Here is a 14,713-nt window from a genome sequence, read left to right on the forward strand (position 1 = left end):
TTGACTTAAGTCGTAGAATCTGCTTCAAATAGTAGCTAGGTACCTGTAGAAAATTCAGAAATTACTGTAATCTTGCTAATTAATAATGAAGAATCATGCTGCTCATCTTTATAGTAAATTATTCAAATGACTTCATTATTTCAACAATATCTCAAGTTTGACTTTTCAGAACATTGGGAAAGATTACGGTTAGATTTCAATATGGCTGTGAGAGTACATTTCTCCCCAAACAGCCCAGGGACATTTTTCTTGTTCCTTTCTCTTGCTCAAGAAACAAGTTCTCTCAGAGTAATATGAAAACCTCCCAGGCAGACTAATACTTTAAGAATGTTCCAAAAGAAAGTACTGAAATGGCTGATTTGTTTGAACATTGCAGACATTCCTGGATAATGTTAACATAAACAACCAGCCACACATAATTCAATTTGTATTATTTTTTATAGTGATACAGAAAAGCATTTCTAAGCATTTCTATTCCTGCAATGCTGCTTTCCAGTTAAAGATAGCACTGAAGGGACATCAAGAACAAATGGACAAATGAATGTGCTGTGAATGTGGCTCATATCCCACATGCACGGGTGGTAAGTTTCTCTGGCGCCCCCTGTTGGTTGACGCGATATCCTGCGTTTCCCCCAGCAGTCAGCCTTAATTGAACACACCTGGGCTGAACACATCTTCATTAATTACACCTGGGCTGCAGCAGCCAATATAGATGCATTCCTGGGTCTTTGTTCGTTTCTGTCTCTCCTCTCCTTCCTATTGTGCGGTGGTAGCTTCTTTTTTTTCTTTTTTAAAGAAAAGGTTTTGTGTGTTTGTGTTTCTGCTGTACTTTGGGTGTGTGGTCCTCAACTACCGGTTGTGATTATGGGTATGGGAGCTGAACACGCAGCAACCCTACTCCATTCAGGAAAGTGAGGTCTGTCACCTTTGTTCTTCTGGTCCTTAAGTTCTTTAAATTTGAGCTTTCCCCCCAGCCCGGAAAAGGAGGTAAACTATCCTATGTTTGGCCGATAGAAAATGCACCCCATGTGTGGAATAGGAAAAGACGTGTGCAGGTCACAGAGTTGTAAGGTCTGTGACCAATGACCTTGATATATATTTTAAACACTTTTTAAAAGGCATTTATTCTAACATTGTCAATAGTCTAGGTATCCAATTGCTAATGTGCGTCACAAACCTAAGATGCTGAGATCTTGGATGGGAAGCCTTCTTGACATAATGACATTCTAATGAAGGTGGAAAAGTGAGTAGTGGCAATCAGGCCTGGCATCTGACCAATTTCCTGGAATCATTTATTCTCTTCAGGAAATCTGAACATAACTCTTTAGCACCACTTTAATTCTTCATTGTATGTTGCATGATTGCCACTTGAAAGGTTACATCAATCATCAAATTGCGCCCTTGTGCATTGAGCTTAACCTGAATTATTCATCTAGTAGTAGAAACTGATAACATGTAAACTCTGAGCTCTGTCTCCCTGGATAAATGTGACTGGGAAGGGAACACTGAAAACCTCATTTGTACTGACTGTTGCATATTCATATACTGTGGTGGATTAATAAATTCTGTGGTCCCAAACAAAACTCAGTTTTGGGGTCCCCAAACACTCCTCCTTGCAGTGTACTGACAAAGAGCCATTTGCTTTAAAAACTAAGGTACATAAAGTGAAATTCTGCCATATTGCCTAAATGTGTAGTTTGTAGTTTTTTTTCAGTGATATATTTAGCAGTATTCAAGGCTAACTGCTTATAGTCAGCATGTGGCCCCCATGTCTCCAGGGCCCCGAGCAATTGTGGGTCTTTTTTTTTTTTTTTAAATAATGGAAGAACTGGGGTGACTTGGCTGCCCCACATTGGTTCAAGACCTTTGTAAAGGTTATCAATACAGATTTGCTGGGTTAAGGTTGCCAGGTCTCACAATGGATTGGCCTCTGCTGAATCAGGATATTCCTTGAATGTAGTGGCTTAATGGTATAACCCCTTTCATTTTAAGTAAAGGGGATACTGCTGGTTGCTCTTCCTGGTTCAACACCATCATCTGAAATCAAATGAGGGCTATCCCAGTGTAGACTATTTATTCACACAAAGTCACTGGTGGTACCAGCTTTGTAAAATGTTAACACAATGAATATCTGTATATATTAGATATATACTCAATATTCATTACTGAAAATTTACAAATATACCATAGTCTGGTGGGGGGAAAAAACAGGGCAGTGTTAATTTTTGTCCACACTGTCAGGCATACTGTTCAAAAATAAAAGATTTAATTTATTCTAGAGAATAATCTCCACTCACATATGACTGTGATGACCCATGGTCCTCTAAGACCATGATATTTCTGCAGTTTGAAGTAACCAACCACAAACTGATTTGTAGTCAATGCAGTGATATCTCTGCGGTCTCCTTGGCAATATCACTAATCAAGCCTGCGAACCATAAAACACCCAACGTCAAGCGCTCTGTTCACCTCTTCAGCGCTGCTTGCTCATTTCGAAACAAGTGGGCAACATTTCTTATCCAGCTGCCCCTTCATAAATCTTAATACACTCACCCTAATTCCCAAAAGGAACTGATTTATGCGGAGCATTAAATTGTCGGCTGTCATCTTTGTGACCTTCATAGGTGACACCAGATGGTACTCTGCTTCACAGAGAGCGATTTGTATTACTTTTTCCAATCTGCTGCACTGGTGAAAGCCTCGTGACCACGACTGCCGTGAAGGCTGCGGTTTTGTATAAGAACAGCAGCATCAGTGAAGACTGAATGTAGACAGGAAGCGTGAGATGAACAGAACGATCTTTACAGAATGGGTTTACGGAAAGCAGTGCTACGAATGTCTATAAGCTAATGGGACAAAAACAGCTCCCAAACAGCTGGTAGAGATAATGATCAGTCGAAGCAAGGACAGAAGGAACGTTACTCTTGTTTGCTACTGTATAAGCTATTTTGGTAAACCACAGTACAGCACTGAGCCACCCTTTCAAGGTGCTTAAATTGCCTAATGTTCTGCAGCGCAAACCGTCAAGGAAGAGAATTTGCTGAATAGACACGGAGATGCACCTCTAAAACAAGGCATAAATGAATGTACCAGTTTAAGTAGCAAATTTTCTGCCATTAAAAGATAACTTTCTGTTGCCTGGCAACCCATGCCTAGCAACTCTTTCTTGTACAAGTGTATGCCCTACCAGACAGTATATAGCCTACTACTGTATCTTTTAAACAAGAAGTGAACCAGAAAAAAATGCAATACAAGATACAATGAAGTTTTCTTATCATGTGTGTTAAATATAAATGTGCTGTTTAAGGAACTGTAGTGTAAACATAGGGTTGCAGGTTTAAATCTCAAGAGCACTCAACAGAACAGTTCTGTTGAACCCTTTATTAAAATGCTGAACTGGAGCAGATTGCAAAAAGGAAATTAACTTGTCCCCTTTAACACAATGTTAATTAAAATTCTTGCTTGATTATGTTACCACAATTCATAAAGCAATTAATTGGAAAAGAAAAACGTTTTATACTTTTTGGTGGTAGCCCTTAAAAGGTTTTTCATACCACCTGCAACAAACGCAAACTTTATGGGAAATATGGACAAGTGGTGTCCATTTGATCTGTTGAAGGGCTAAATAGGCAGGCATAAACTACTAACTGAAATTCAGCAAAAACTACCATTTTAAAAATGGCTTGGGTACCGGTAGTCTAGACCAACGTAGTTCGTTCGAGCACTGTGTAAGATGTACTTCCTGTCCTTAAGTGTCTGAGCGGAGCTTCAGTACACTTGATGAGCTGCATGTTGTTCTGTTAGTAGATATAAGCTCCGCCCTGATACGCTGCTTCCCATTCTTAAAAACTGATTGACGCTTTTGACAAGTAGACTTTTGGAGATACCTTACCCCGTGCTCCTGTCTTAACAAAGGGTGAGAATATTTTGTTCGTTTTCACATATATATTTGTAAATTCTGTTCAGTGATTGCAACTTTGCATGCATAAAACAAGAACATTCACAGTGTTTGTATTCTGTTCATTTATTGTTATTTATTGATTTGTTATTTCTGTAGGCTTGCAGGTTATAGGCTATTGCAGAATGTTACCTGAACTGATTGTATACATTAAACGCTTGATTTTTTTTCTAATTGTTTTGAAAGTAAAGAAAACGTAACGTTAAGACATTGCGGTTACAACTTATATATAGATATATTTTATTTCCACCACATACATGATTGCTGTTGCAATAATTACATCTTGAGTAAGTGTTGACATTGCTATTCGCGTACTTTGCATAGATACCTGCATGGGCTAAGATGTCCGTGAAGATAGTGCGTATGGTTCTGGTTCTGGATGTTTATCAGTCATGCGCGATGCCCGCTCAGTAGCGTTTCCCCCAGCAGCTGGTGGAAATCATTCATGCCAACGCAATGACGCTTGGAAAGATTTAGGCAATTAATTTGTAAGCAGTAATATCATGACAGACCGTAGAAAGCGTTAGAGATATGGGAACAGACAAGATGGGAACGGATACAGGTACTGTTATCATTTTGTCGTTGCTTTTACTGTTACGAATGTGCATAAGCGTAACGTTCCTGGCAGTATTGATATTGGTTCCGCATGCTGTGTTAAAATGAGATTAAACAGATAGCCTTTGGATAGTATTTGCTTATCCCATATTTGGACTTATTTTCCGTTTGTTAAATGACAGATGAGTCAGGAATATAGCATATCTTTTATTTAGAATATAGATAATTCCCCTTAACTCATTTGCAATCGTGTTAAGTTTTTCCATTTGCTCTCATAGAATAATAAACATTTCAAGTGCCACGACTAAATTTTATTCCAATTACTGTGGCCTATGATTGTGAATTAATTTCGTAGGTGTAATGCGAGACAGAGTGTAATATAGATGGCTAATGAAAAAGATTAATTTCCTCTACTTTTAACAGAATGTATAATGTATTTTTTTCTAGTGTTGCTATTAATGGGAAATTTTATCACAAATATGACGCTAAAGGGTCGTGCATTGGAGATACAATTATATGGAGGAAATATCTAGCAGTTTGTTGATCTTAAGACACTTAACCCTATTTGTGTGGAGCAGGATAATTAGTTGGCAATTCATACGCAGCCTTTCCTTACGTAAGGACAGATAGGCGTAGGGAGAAAAGACAATATTTCTGAATGTCACAGTCAGAGTTAGGGGACATGGTGCATCATAACAAAACCCTGCAAAGAGTCTGTAGACTTTCTGCCCTATGGTGAGTCAGTATGATTTCATTAAAGACAGCTGAGAATTTCGAAGCTGGGAATTTATTTTTTGAAAAATGTCAATAAGTATTTTGAATGAGCTGTGGGGAAGATGGGGAAGAAAGCTTTTGTCATACAAGAAGGCTTTCCACAAAAGGCAAGACAATGAAAGGATATAACAAGGCAGGTATAGCGAAACAAACGGAACAAAAACAGGTAAAATAGGTCATACAGTGAAAGTAGCGCGTGGATAAAAGCAAAATGAGAGCGATTACGTGCAGGGCTGACAGGGCACCCAGTCTTTCAAAGGAGTCCCCCTCTGTGATGGGCCAGGGAGTACCCCGCTGACTCACGCTTCCTGGGTGACGCTGGAGCGAACTGTACGCCGCATCACGGCAGCCACAGTTCAGCTCCGGCGCAAGCGCCCTTCTGCCCGGGGTCTCGTACCGCCGCTGAATGACGGAGTGTAGCACAGTGGGTAAGGACCTGGGCTTGTAACCGAAAGGTCGCAGGTTCGATTCCCGGGTAGGACACTGCCGTTGTACCCTTGAGCAAGGTACTTAACCGAAATTGCTTCAGTATATATCCAGCTGTATAAATGGGTACAATGTAAAATGCTATGTAAAAGTTGTGTAAGTCGCTCTGGCTAAGAGTGTCTGCTAAATGCCTGTAATGTAATGTAATGAATAATGCCGTCCGAACAGCGCTTCCCAAAGGAGCGCCTCCTCGCGTGGCTTTTTAAAGAAGTGGCCCGTTCTTGAGGTGGGCGAAGGAAGGGCGAGGAAGGATGTAAACATGTAGACGCCGCGGGCCTTAAGGTGGGGATTGAGGTCACCCGCGCCCCGGCTGCTGCCCTAGACTCCTGGCGCACAGGGACAGACGGAAGGGCACTGTTCTCAGCAAAGGGGGGGGGTGTTAGAATGTACATTCATAAATGATTCAGCTGGTTATCTGTGGTGCAGTGAAGGAGGGGTTCTTAGTCACAAGAGGGGGAAAAAAAAGTTTTGTTGAAGACAAAAGAACAGCTGCAGTTTGCCCTTTGTATCTTCAATCATGCGTCACTTTTTCAGAAAAGCCATTATTTTTTTGGGGTTGTTTTTAGGCCTGAAATTTTCACAGGTTTAAACAGAATGCAGAATCCTACATGCATTTGTTCTCCATAGCATGCTGTGCTATGGACATTCACTAGGACATACAATAGGACATTCATTTGTCATTTACCTGATCCGCTATTAGTGCTGCTGTGGCGATACAACCGCTAAATCTTTAGCACGTTGCCACATTGAGATTAGCTGTTCTGTGCTGGCTGTGTGCTCGCGGTATGACCTAAGAGGTGTTACCGGGATCCAGTCCAGCAGACAGCGACCTGGCTGGGCTGTGTCTGCGAGGCAACCTTGACCCACACTGGCGATTATGGAGATAACCGTAACCTCAGTCGTCTGAAATCTCGCTGCTATAGAATATATATCGCAGATTTTGCAAGATTGTCCAGAAGTGTTATTGGTGGCACTGTGGATTTACAACACAGTTAATCCACAGTGCCACCAATAACACTTCTGGACAATCTTGCAAAATCTGCGATATATTCTATAGCAGCGAGATTTCAGACGACTTCTTCCATCTTTACAAGAAAGGGAGCCTCCAGACTGTTCTAAAGATGGAGATACTGCTTCTTCTTTTTTTTAAGGAAAACCAAATAAATTTTTCAGGGACTCAGATAAATGTTACTAGGCTGTGTGAGGAAATCACTGTCAGTGATCAGGCTTTTTTTATTCTCTCTGAAAACCAGTATGCTTTGTTACTTATTGATCTCGTCACATTTTGTTGTAGAATACTTAACAGAATAAATTTGATCTATTTTCTCTATTTGTTTATCCTGGTAGACATCCCCGCTGAAATTAACGTGGGCATCATGGGTCGCAAGGAAGAACGCAGCCCCTGGAAGAAGAGCACGGACGACATCCGCGACGTGTTTGACTTCATGGAAGCGCTGGGATCGTGAGTTCTTTACCTGCCGCTGTTACGCGCTTGTTTTCGTTAGCTCGTTCGCGGCGGGTGGCTCAAATCGGCTCTGGCTCTGTTTCGGACACGAGGCCGAGGTGGAGAAATGCCGGAACGTTTACGGGGTTGAGCTGCATTGTGTGAGAGGTGTTCAGACCACTGCCTCCGATTCACAAACCGCCTGAGCGAAATGACAAGCTGTTCACGTTACTTCCTGCCTCAGGTGGAAGAGCTCTTCAAAGATACGGGTTCCAGAGCAAAATGTCCTAATCATGTGGGAGTTCCCCCCTAGTTTCATCACATTGCCCATGGAACAGGGCCTTATTCAGCAGGTCTATGGAAAACCTGACACTTCACACGTTATTTAAAGTAACAAAATAATTTGAAGATTCTCTGAAGCTTCAAAGACTTGTATGTATATATACGTTTTAGGAGCTTCAGATGATGTGTGGTGTAATAGCCTTATAGTCTCGCATTATGGTGTGTATTTGCCACATGTGAAATTGATTATTTTCTGGTATTGATGACACATACCCAGTATGACATACATTTTGACCGGCTTATCAAGGTTGCCACCACGCTCAGTTGCCAGAAGTCTGAGACTTCCTGAGGGCACCGTTGGTACTGTCTGTTGCATAAAAGGGATTTGAGCCCTAATCCACTTGCTATGGCAGCTGTACCCAGGCACTGTCCAAGATAGAACATCAGCAGCGCAATGGTAAAGGACATCAAATTAATCTCCGCTTGGCAATGCTGAAGCTGCAACATCCCTCCCATCTCACACACACACACACACACACACACATACATGCACGCACACACACATGCATGCACACATTTTAGCATCTTTAACAGTGATCAAGGTGGCATCATATACAAGCAACATAGATGTGTTGCCGGTGTAAAATTACGGTATAAAGTGCCGGTATAAAATTACGCTCCTCTGGCAAGGTGAACTGGCAAGTTCATGCCAGGGTTGCAGGTTTGAAGCTGATGAGGAAAGCAATGCTTTACCTCTTCGGGGAAAGTGCCATACTTAGACTGCACTGGCACCTCAGCTCATGCTGTTGAAAGGATTTAGCGGCTAACCCCGAGGTTCTGTCCCGTCTGGCTGTGCAGAGGGGCCTTCTCGGAGGTGTTCATGGTGAAGGAGAAGAAGACTGGGAGGCTCTTTGCGCTGAAGTGCGTGAAGAAGAAGCAGCTGAAGGAGAACAACCTGGAGAACGAGATCGCCGTGCTGCGGCGGTGAGAGGCCGCTTGTGGCCGTGCCAGGTTTTCGCTCCTGTGTCGCAGAATGCAGTCGGTGTGCAGATTTGCATATGGTGTGCAGAGAAAGAGGGGGATCTAGTGCATGGATAAACAGTGAAAGTTTAATATTTTCTCTGGTAATGAGGGGTCAAGGATCTTTGACTCATATCCTGGAAGGCCGCTGTGTTTGCTGGTTTTTGATGTGGCCCCGCACTTAAGTGCTTAATTTAAGTAATTGATCGGCTAGAGAGGATTCACACGTTTGTTTCCAAAACCTAGTTTGGCTGCTGATTGAAAGGAAAGCACAAAAACCAGCAGAGATTTTTGTCTTCACTGACAATTACCAGGGAATCGAATAAACAATTAACAAATAAATTGACACGTTCCTTTATTAGGATGCAAGAATATTTATTGGAATGTGAATCTGCGAATTAGAACTATTGTGTCACATTGAGCATTATTGCGATTGGTGCTTAATCTCGTTATCTCTGTTCTAGGATTAACCACGATAATGTGGTGCGGCTGGAGGACTTCTATGAGAGCGAGACTCATTACTACCTCGTCATGCAGCTGTGAGTGCCGAGTCCCTGGTTATCCATTAATCTGCACGCTTTTTCATCCAATCATAATGTAGTTAGTTTCACATCAGTGAAGGCCAGGCTTCAGGCTGATTTGGTTGCTAGGCAGAGGGGTGCATTTATGACAGGAAAAAATGCAGATACACGCTCGCTCTCTCGCTCTCTCTGTCTGTCATTATTCCTCTCTTGTTCTCTATTCTCTTTCATTCTCTGTTTTCACCTCTCTGTCTCTTCCTCTCTCTCTTATTCTCACTCTTTCTTTCTGGCTCACACTCTCTCTCCTCACAAGTTTTTGTAAGAATTGTCATTAAATGTTTATGGCCAGCTCTGATTTTGGAAGTGAATGTCTGTTTAATATGTTTCTGAACTCACTAGTTTGGATGCTCACCTGATTGCTATCTCATACTGCACACCTAGTTTTGAGTAGTGAGTCAGTGTTTAACTCATAAGGCGATACACAATTGTACAAAAGTGGTCAGTAGGTGTCAGTAATGAGTCAATAATGAGTGGTCAGCCCACTGCATTTCAGAGTGAAACATCACTGAAAGGATGAATGGAGAAGGTATCGATACTTCTGTAAGTCTGCAGGTTGTCAAGCTGGGTGCTCTCTTATCAGACGTGTGTCCCTCCTGTTTGTTTCTCTACCATGCAGCGTTTTGGGCGGTGAGTTGTTTGACCGCATCCTGGACCGAGGCGTGTACACGGAGAAGGACGCCAGCCAGGTGATTCAACAGGTGCTCCAGGCCGTCAACTACCTGCACCAGAACAGCATCGTGCACCGTGACCTCAAGGTATGCAGTCGGCGTGTCTGCTCCGAGCCGGGACCACTGCTTTTATTTCAGGCCCATCTGTCCCAAGGATGTTGGTTCCAGTCCTAGAGGGCCACAGTGCCTCGTGTTTTTCATTCTCTAAACTGTTATTTATTTAGCTGGATTTTTTTGGTGTTACAATTGTAAATCGGTATCTAATTAAATCAATAGCATGGTTTATTTTGACCCAGTAGAGTAGTGTAAATAAAAAAAGAATACCAAACTTTGACAACGGCACTAAAAGTTTAATTGCTTTAAACTTGGAACTGGTGCTGCAAAAATGTGAGCAAAAGCAAAGTATGCAGTCCTATTCAGAAACCTGCTGTCATGTGGTCTGCCCACACACTAAAATCTCAATGAGTCCTCATCCTGAACCTGTTTACAGTAAACACCTGAACCTCGTTCTGAGAGGATTTTAAATGAGCAGAGAAATCTGATGGATCATTGATTATACCAGATGATAACATCACAAGAGAAAATGCATTTGTGAAGCCAGTGTTTTTATCCATGGATGTGCCTTTCAGTCAAGGCACTCATATTTAAAGGTTGGGGGGTTGACTCTCTGTCCCTCCACAGCCAGAGAATCTGCTGTACTACAGCCAAGATGAGAATGCCAAAATTATGATCAGTGACTTTGGCCTTTCCAAGATGGACGACCTCTGTGCCATGTCCACAGCCTGTGGCACCCCAGGATACGTGGGTAAGGAGATGTTGAGGAGTTCAGTTTTACTTCAAGCACTGACCCTGTATCGGATCACTTAAAACCTTTCCTCTCATTATAGCTGTGGTTGGAATAATAGTTGGCTGTTAAGATGCTGAATCAGTTGTTTTACTGTAAGAGATGAATGAGAGAATCACTACCTCTGGGAACAAATATTGCAGTTGTAACAACGTAACAGGTGCAATAGATCATAAGATTTTGCTTTGCGATTTTCTTTCATTTGTAAAACTGTTTAAAACGCAGTAATGTACTCCCTGTAATGCTAATTTGAATTCTGAAGCAAAAACAAATGTTGTTACTCGACGAACACTAGCGGTGCAAATAAACAGGAAAGGGAAAAATTTAACGGATCTGTTCCCAACTCCGCAGCCCCCGAAGTCCTGGCCCAGAAGCCGTACGGCAAAGCGGTGGACTGCTGGTCCATTGGAGTCATCACATACATCCTGTGAGTACTGCTCAGGAAACCAGGGCCACTGGGCTTTATGGTGTGGCCAATCTGTTCGTGCGTTTCTATTGGTCCATCTCAGCAGTAGGTCAGCTCTGTCTGAGGGAAGCTGGATGGGCTGCTGTCTGTCTGCTGGTGCACAGAAACACATTTTTATTACAAGCTAAATCATCAGGTTTGTAAAATGTCACTTTTTATTTGCAAAGCGCTTGCCTCCTCTGGTGTATGCAGGATCTAAATATAAGGAAGATTAATCATCGTCTTTCTCCAACATCACGTGCTAGTGAGCTGAGCAGACACAGTTGGAGGGGAACTGTGCAGATATATTAACAGAAATATGAGTGCCGTTGGCTGTTGTTGCCGACGAATGCGTAGATTGGAAACTGTGACCGCTGAGGATGTTCAGGTTGTCATCAGCACTTTCAAAACAGATGTACATTGAGATGCACCCTTCAAGGACGAATGCACAGAGAATCCATGCAATGTTATAGAAACCTGTAACAAAAGGAGCGCCTTGAATATTGAACATTGCTACAGAAATTTAGCTCAAGATTTCAACATGGATGGGTCCTGTGCTTGTTCTTCAATGGGAATTGAGATCCCAATTAAATAAAACAAATTGCATTGTTTTGGGTTTTCCTCTGTGCCCAGAGAATAACAAAATCAAGTTGTGTAAGCGGACCCCACACCTCACTGCCATAAAATTCAATTGGTTTGATCACTGATTCTTAATATGTGGAGCCAGATCCTGATTGGAATTTTGATCGACTTTTTAATGGCTCTATCTTTCTTTCTCTCCCCCTCCCTCCGTCCCTGTCTCTCTGTCTCCCTGCCAGGTTGTGTGGGTACCCCCCTTTCTATGAGGACACTGAGGCTGAGCTGTTCTCTAAGATCATGAAGGCGCAGTATGAGTTTGACTCGCCCTTCTGGGACAACATCTCGCAGTCTGGTGAGCCCCCCCGTCTCGCTGTCATGTGATCAGATGCCATCGCCCCCCCCCGTAGCGCATGACCTGGACAGGAGGGCCGCGCTATGGCATCCGATAGCGCTCACCCTCGGCCATGTTCTGTGCCCTTCCAGCCAAGGACTTCATCCGCAACATGATGCAGAAAAACCCCGACATGCGCTACACCACCAAGGAGGCCCTCAGGCACCCATGGTGAGTACAGCTTGGTAATGGGATGGGGCCATGTTGGGCCCCATGTTGGGCCCCATGGAAAAATCTCCTCTCCCACTGGGCCCCACCACCCCAAAAAATCCTGTGTTTTTAATTTTTTTGAGGGCCCCTAGGAGTCAGGACTCCTAGAATCATCCGGACTCCCCTTATGGTGGCCCTGTTGATTGTCTAATCCAATTTTGGGCTTAATCCTTGTTTGTTAAAGACAACATTGTGTACCAAGACTGCTGACAGTGCCCCCCCCCCCCCCCCCCCGTCCTGCGCAGGATAATTGGGGATACGGCTCGGAGCCAGGACATCTATTATTCAGTCAGTGTGCAGATCCAGAAGAACTTTGCCAGGTCCAAGTGGAGAGTGAGTTCACATTACAACCACCATTTTGAAATGTTCTCAAATATTTACAGGAAAATTAAAGTGGGCTTTCTTTGAAGAAGTGTCACTATTTCCCCCCTGTTATTATCAATTCCTACATTAATTATCGATAGAATTGTCATTTTTTGTCAGTTTAATTGGAGCATTGGAATCAGTGTGAGAAAATGAAACCCTGGGAAAGGAGTATAAAAGAGTGACAGGAACCCTCAAACATAGACATACCTGTTTATATTGCATGTACCTGGCATGAACCTGTTTATATTGTATGTACCGGACATATACCTGTTTATATTGCAGCAAGCCTTCAATGCCACGGTGGCCATCAACCACATGAAGAAACTAAAGCTGGCCCACTCTGAGGCCTGCATCAAAACGAAGGAGGGGCCTGAGCCAGCCATCCACGTCACTGGCGCTCCCTCCCCTGGCCCCTCCCACGATGACCTCGTCCCCAAGCCCCTGGAGGAGAAAGGAAAACCGCAGGCGGGTCCCGCGGCTCTGTCGCCCGACTCCAGCGAGCCCAAGAGCCGGCACCACTCGGGGAGGGCCTGCGCTAGCAAGCCGGTGCACGCCAACACCGTGGCCGAGACGGGCAGGCACTCCAACCGCTTTGAGCCGGACTCCCGCGCCGTCACGGCGAAAAGGTACCGTTTTATTCGACGTGCCAAGAGACCCCCGGGTGTGTCTAAATGTGTCGGACTTACCAGGTGATGCTCATCCTGTGAAATATTGTGACCCAGTCAAAAAGGTGAAGGGTTTTCTGAACTGGAAAAAATCTCGGTGAACACTGAATACCACAGGTGTCAAACTCCAGTCCTGGAGGGCTGCGGTGTCTGCTGGTTTTACAGGTGTTTTTGGCAGCAGTGCTTCATTTAGGTCGTTGGTTGGCTAAGGCATCCTCACACCTTGTTCTCAAGCTGTTAAATTGGCAGCTGATTGAAAGGAAACCACAAAAACCCCACAGGCACTGTAGCCTCCCTGGGATTCAGTTTGACACCCCTGCTGTACGCAGTCCTGTTCACAGTCCTTCTCTGCAGGAATCATTGGCTTAGAAAATCGAAAACAAATACTTCAGTTTGGAACAAGCATATGCCCATTGATTACATTTCTTGAGTACCAGGAGCATCATGGCATCCTGTACAGAGTTGGGCAGTCCTATTACTGGAAGGTCAGTGTGCATGCAGGTTTTTGTTTCCACCAATTACCCAGGCATATTAGCTAATGGGCTGTGTACACCAACACCGGTTCACTCGTAGGTTAGATCACAGTGAAGCAGAAAAAAATATAGCGACACAAGAACGGCCATCATCTCTCATTCATGTGCTTGTCAGGAAATGTAGCTAAAATGTCAGATGGTGTAAATGTTAGGGCTAGTTAAGTAACTGAGACCAGAGGTTGGTCCAGGAACAGTAGAAGTGGTTCCACAGGCCCTCCCCGCTCAGTGACCTCTGCCTTTGTTCTTTTGCAGCTGCGAGTCGATGGCCAAGTGTGGCAACAGGCACGTCCAGGCCCTGCAGACCGGGGTGTGCTCCGTCATGTGACCACCTCAGCTGCCTGCCACGCGGGGCATTTAGAGAAGGTAAAGCCTCCCCCCACCCCCCCATCTCTCACTGGCCTGCGCATTGTAACGTACGGCGCATAGCAACAGCGCTGGAGGGAAAAGCTTGTCTGCTTTTTGGGATGCCGGACCTCACTCGTTTTCCCTGTGTGTCTGAGATTCAAGTCTCTCCCTCTTCCTCTCACACTTGCTCTGTTTGTTTCTGCCCTTGCTCTCTCCCTCACCTCTGTCTCGCTCCCTCTGTTCTGTTCCCGCCTGCCTGTCGGGTCTCTCAGGTCAGGCTGTCGCAACACCGGGAGCCGGAATGACGTCTGTGCCGGCTGCCCGTGCCACCACCCTGTGCCACTCAGGCAGGGGCCGTTTCCATGGGGATGGAGTCTGTCCGCCGGCGAATGAATGCTGGGTCTGAACCCAGAGGGTTTCAGAGGAGTGCCAAGACGCACACACACAGACAGACACACACACACACACACGCACAGACACACACACACACACACGCACGCACACACACACAGACAGACACACACACGCACACACAGACACACACACACACGCACACACAGGCACACA

General features: G+C 44.2%; 1 protein-coding gene across 4 annotated transcripts; it reads left to right on the forward strand.

Annotated features, from left to right (window-relative positions):
- The first annotated feature begins 170 nt into the window (after positions 1–170).
- LOC118210698 (calcium/calmodulin-dependent protein kinase type 1D-like) lies at positions 171–14,653 on the forward strand. Of its 4 annotated transcripts, none has more exons than XM_035387089.1 (13): positions 171–987; positions 7,121–7,235; positions 8,358–8,483; positions 8,984–9,058; positions 9,717–9,855; positions 10,450–10,573; positions 10,964–11,039; positions 11,876–11,988; positions 12,120–12,198; positions 12,483–12,570; positions 12,886–13,229; positions 14,054–14,164; positions 14,419–14,653. In XM_035387089.1, exons 2-12 carry the CDS (start codon positions 7,150–7,152, stop codon positions 14,124–14,126), a joined length of 1,323 nt encoding a protein of 440 aa, XP_035242980.1. In that variant the 5' UTR covers positions 171–987; positions 7,121–7,149; the 3' UTR covers positions 14,127–14,164; positions 14,419–14,653. The 4 variants fall into 4 exon arrangements, with proteins under 4 accessions (XP_035242980.1, XP_035242981.1, XP_035242979.1 ...); XM_035387090.1 differs by having other exon boundaries at positions 171–916; XM_035387088.1 differs by lacking the exon at positions 171–987 and adding an exon at positions 3,781–3,916.
- The last annotated feature ends 60 nt before the right edge of the window (positions 14,654–14,713 follow it).

Source organism: Anguilla anguilla, chromosome 13 (assembly GCF_013347855.1).
Source record: "Anguilla anguilla isolate fAngAng1 chromosome 13, fAngAng1.pri, whole genome shotgun sequence".
Classification (NCBI taxonomy): Eukaryota; Metazoa; Chordata; class Actinopteri; order Anguilliformes; family Anguillidae; genus Anguilla; species Anguilla anguilla.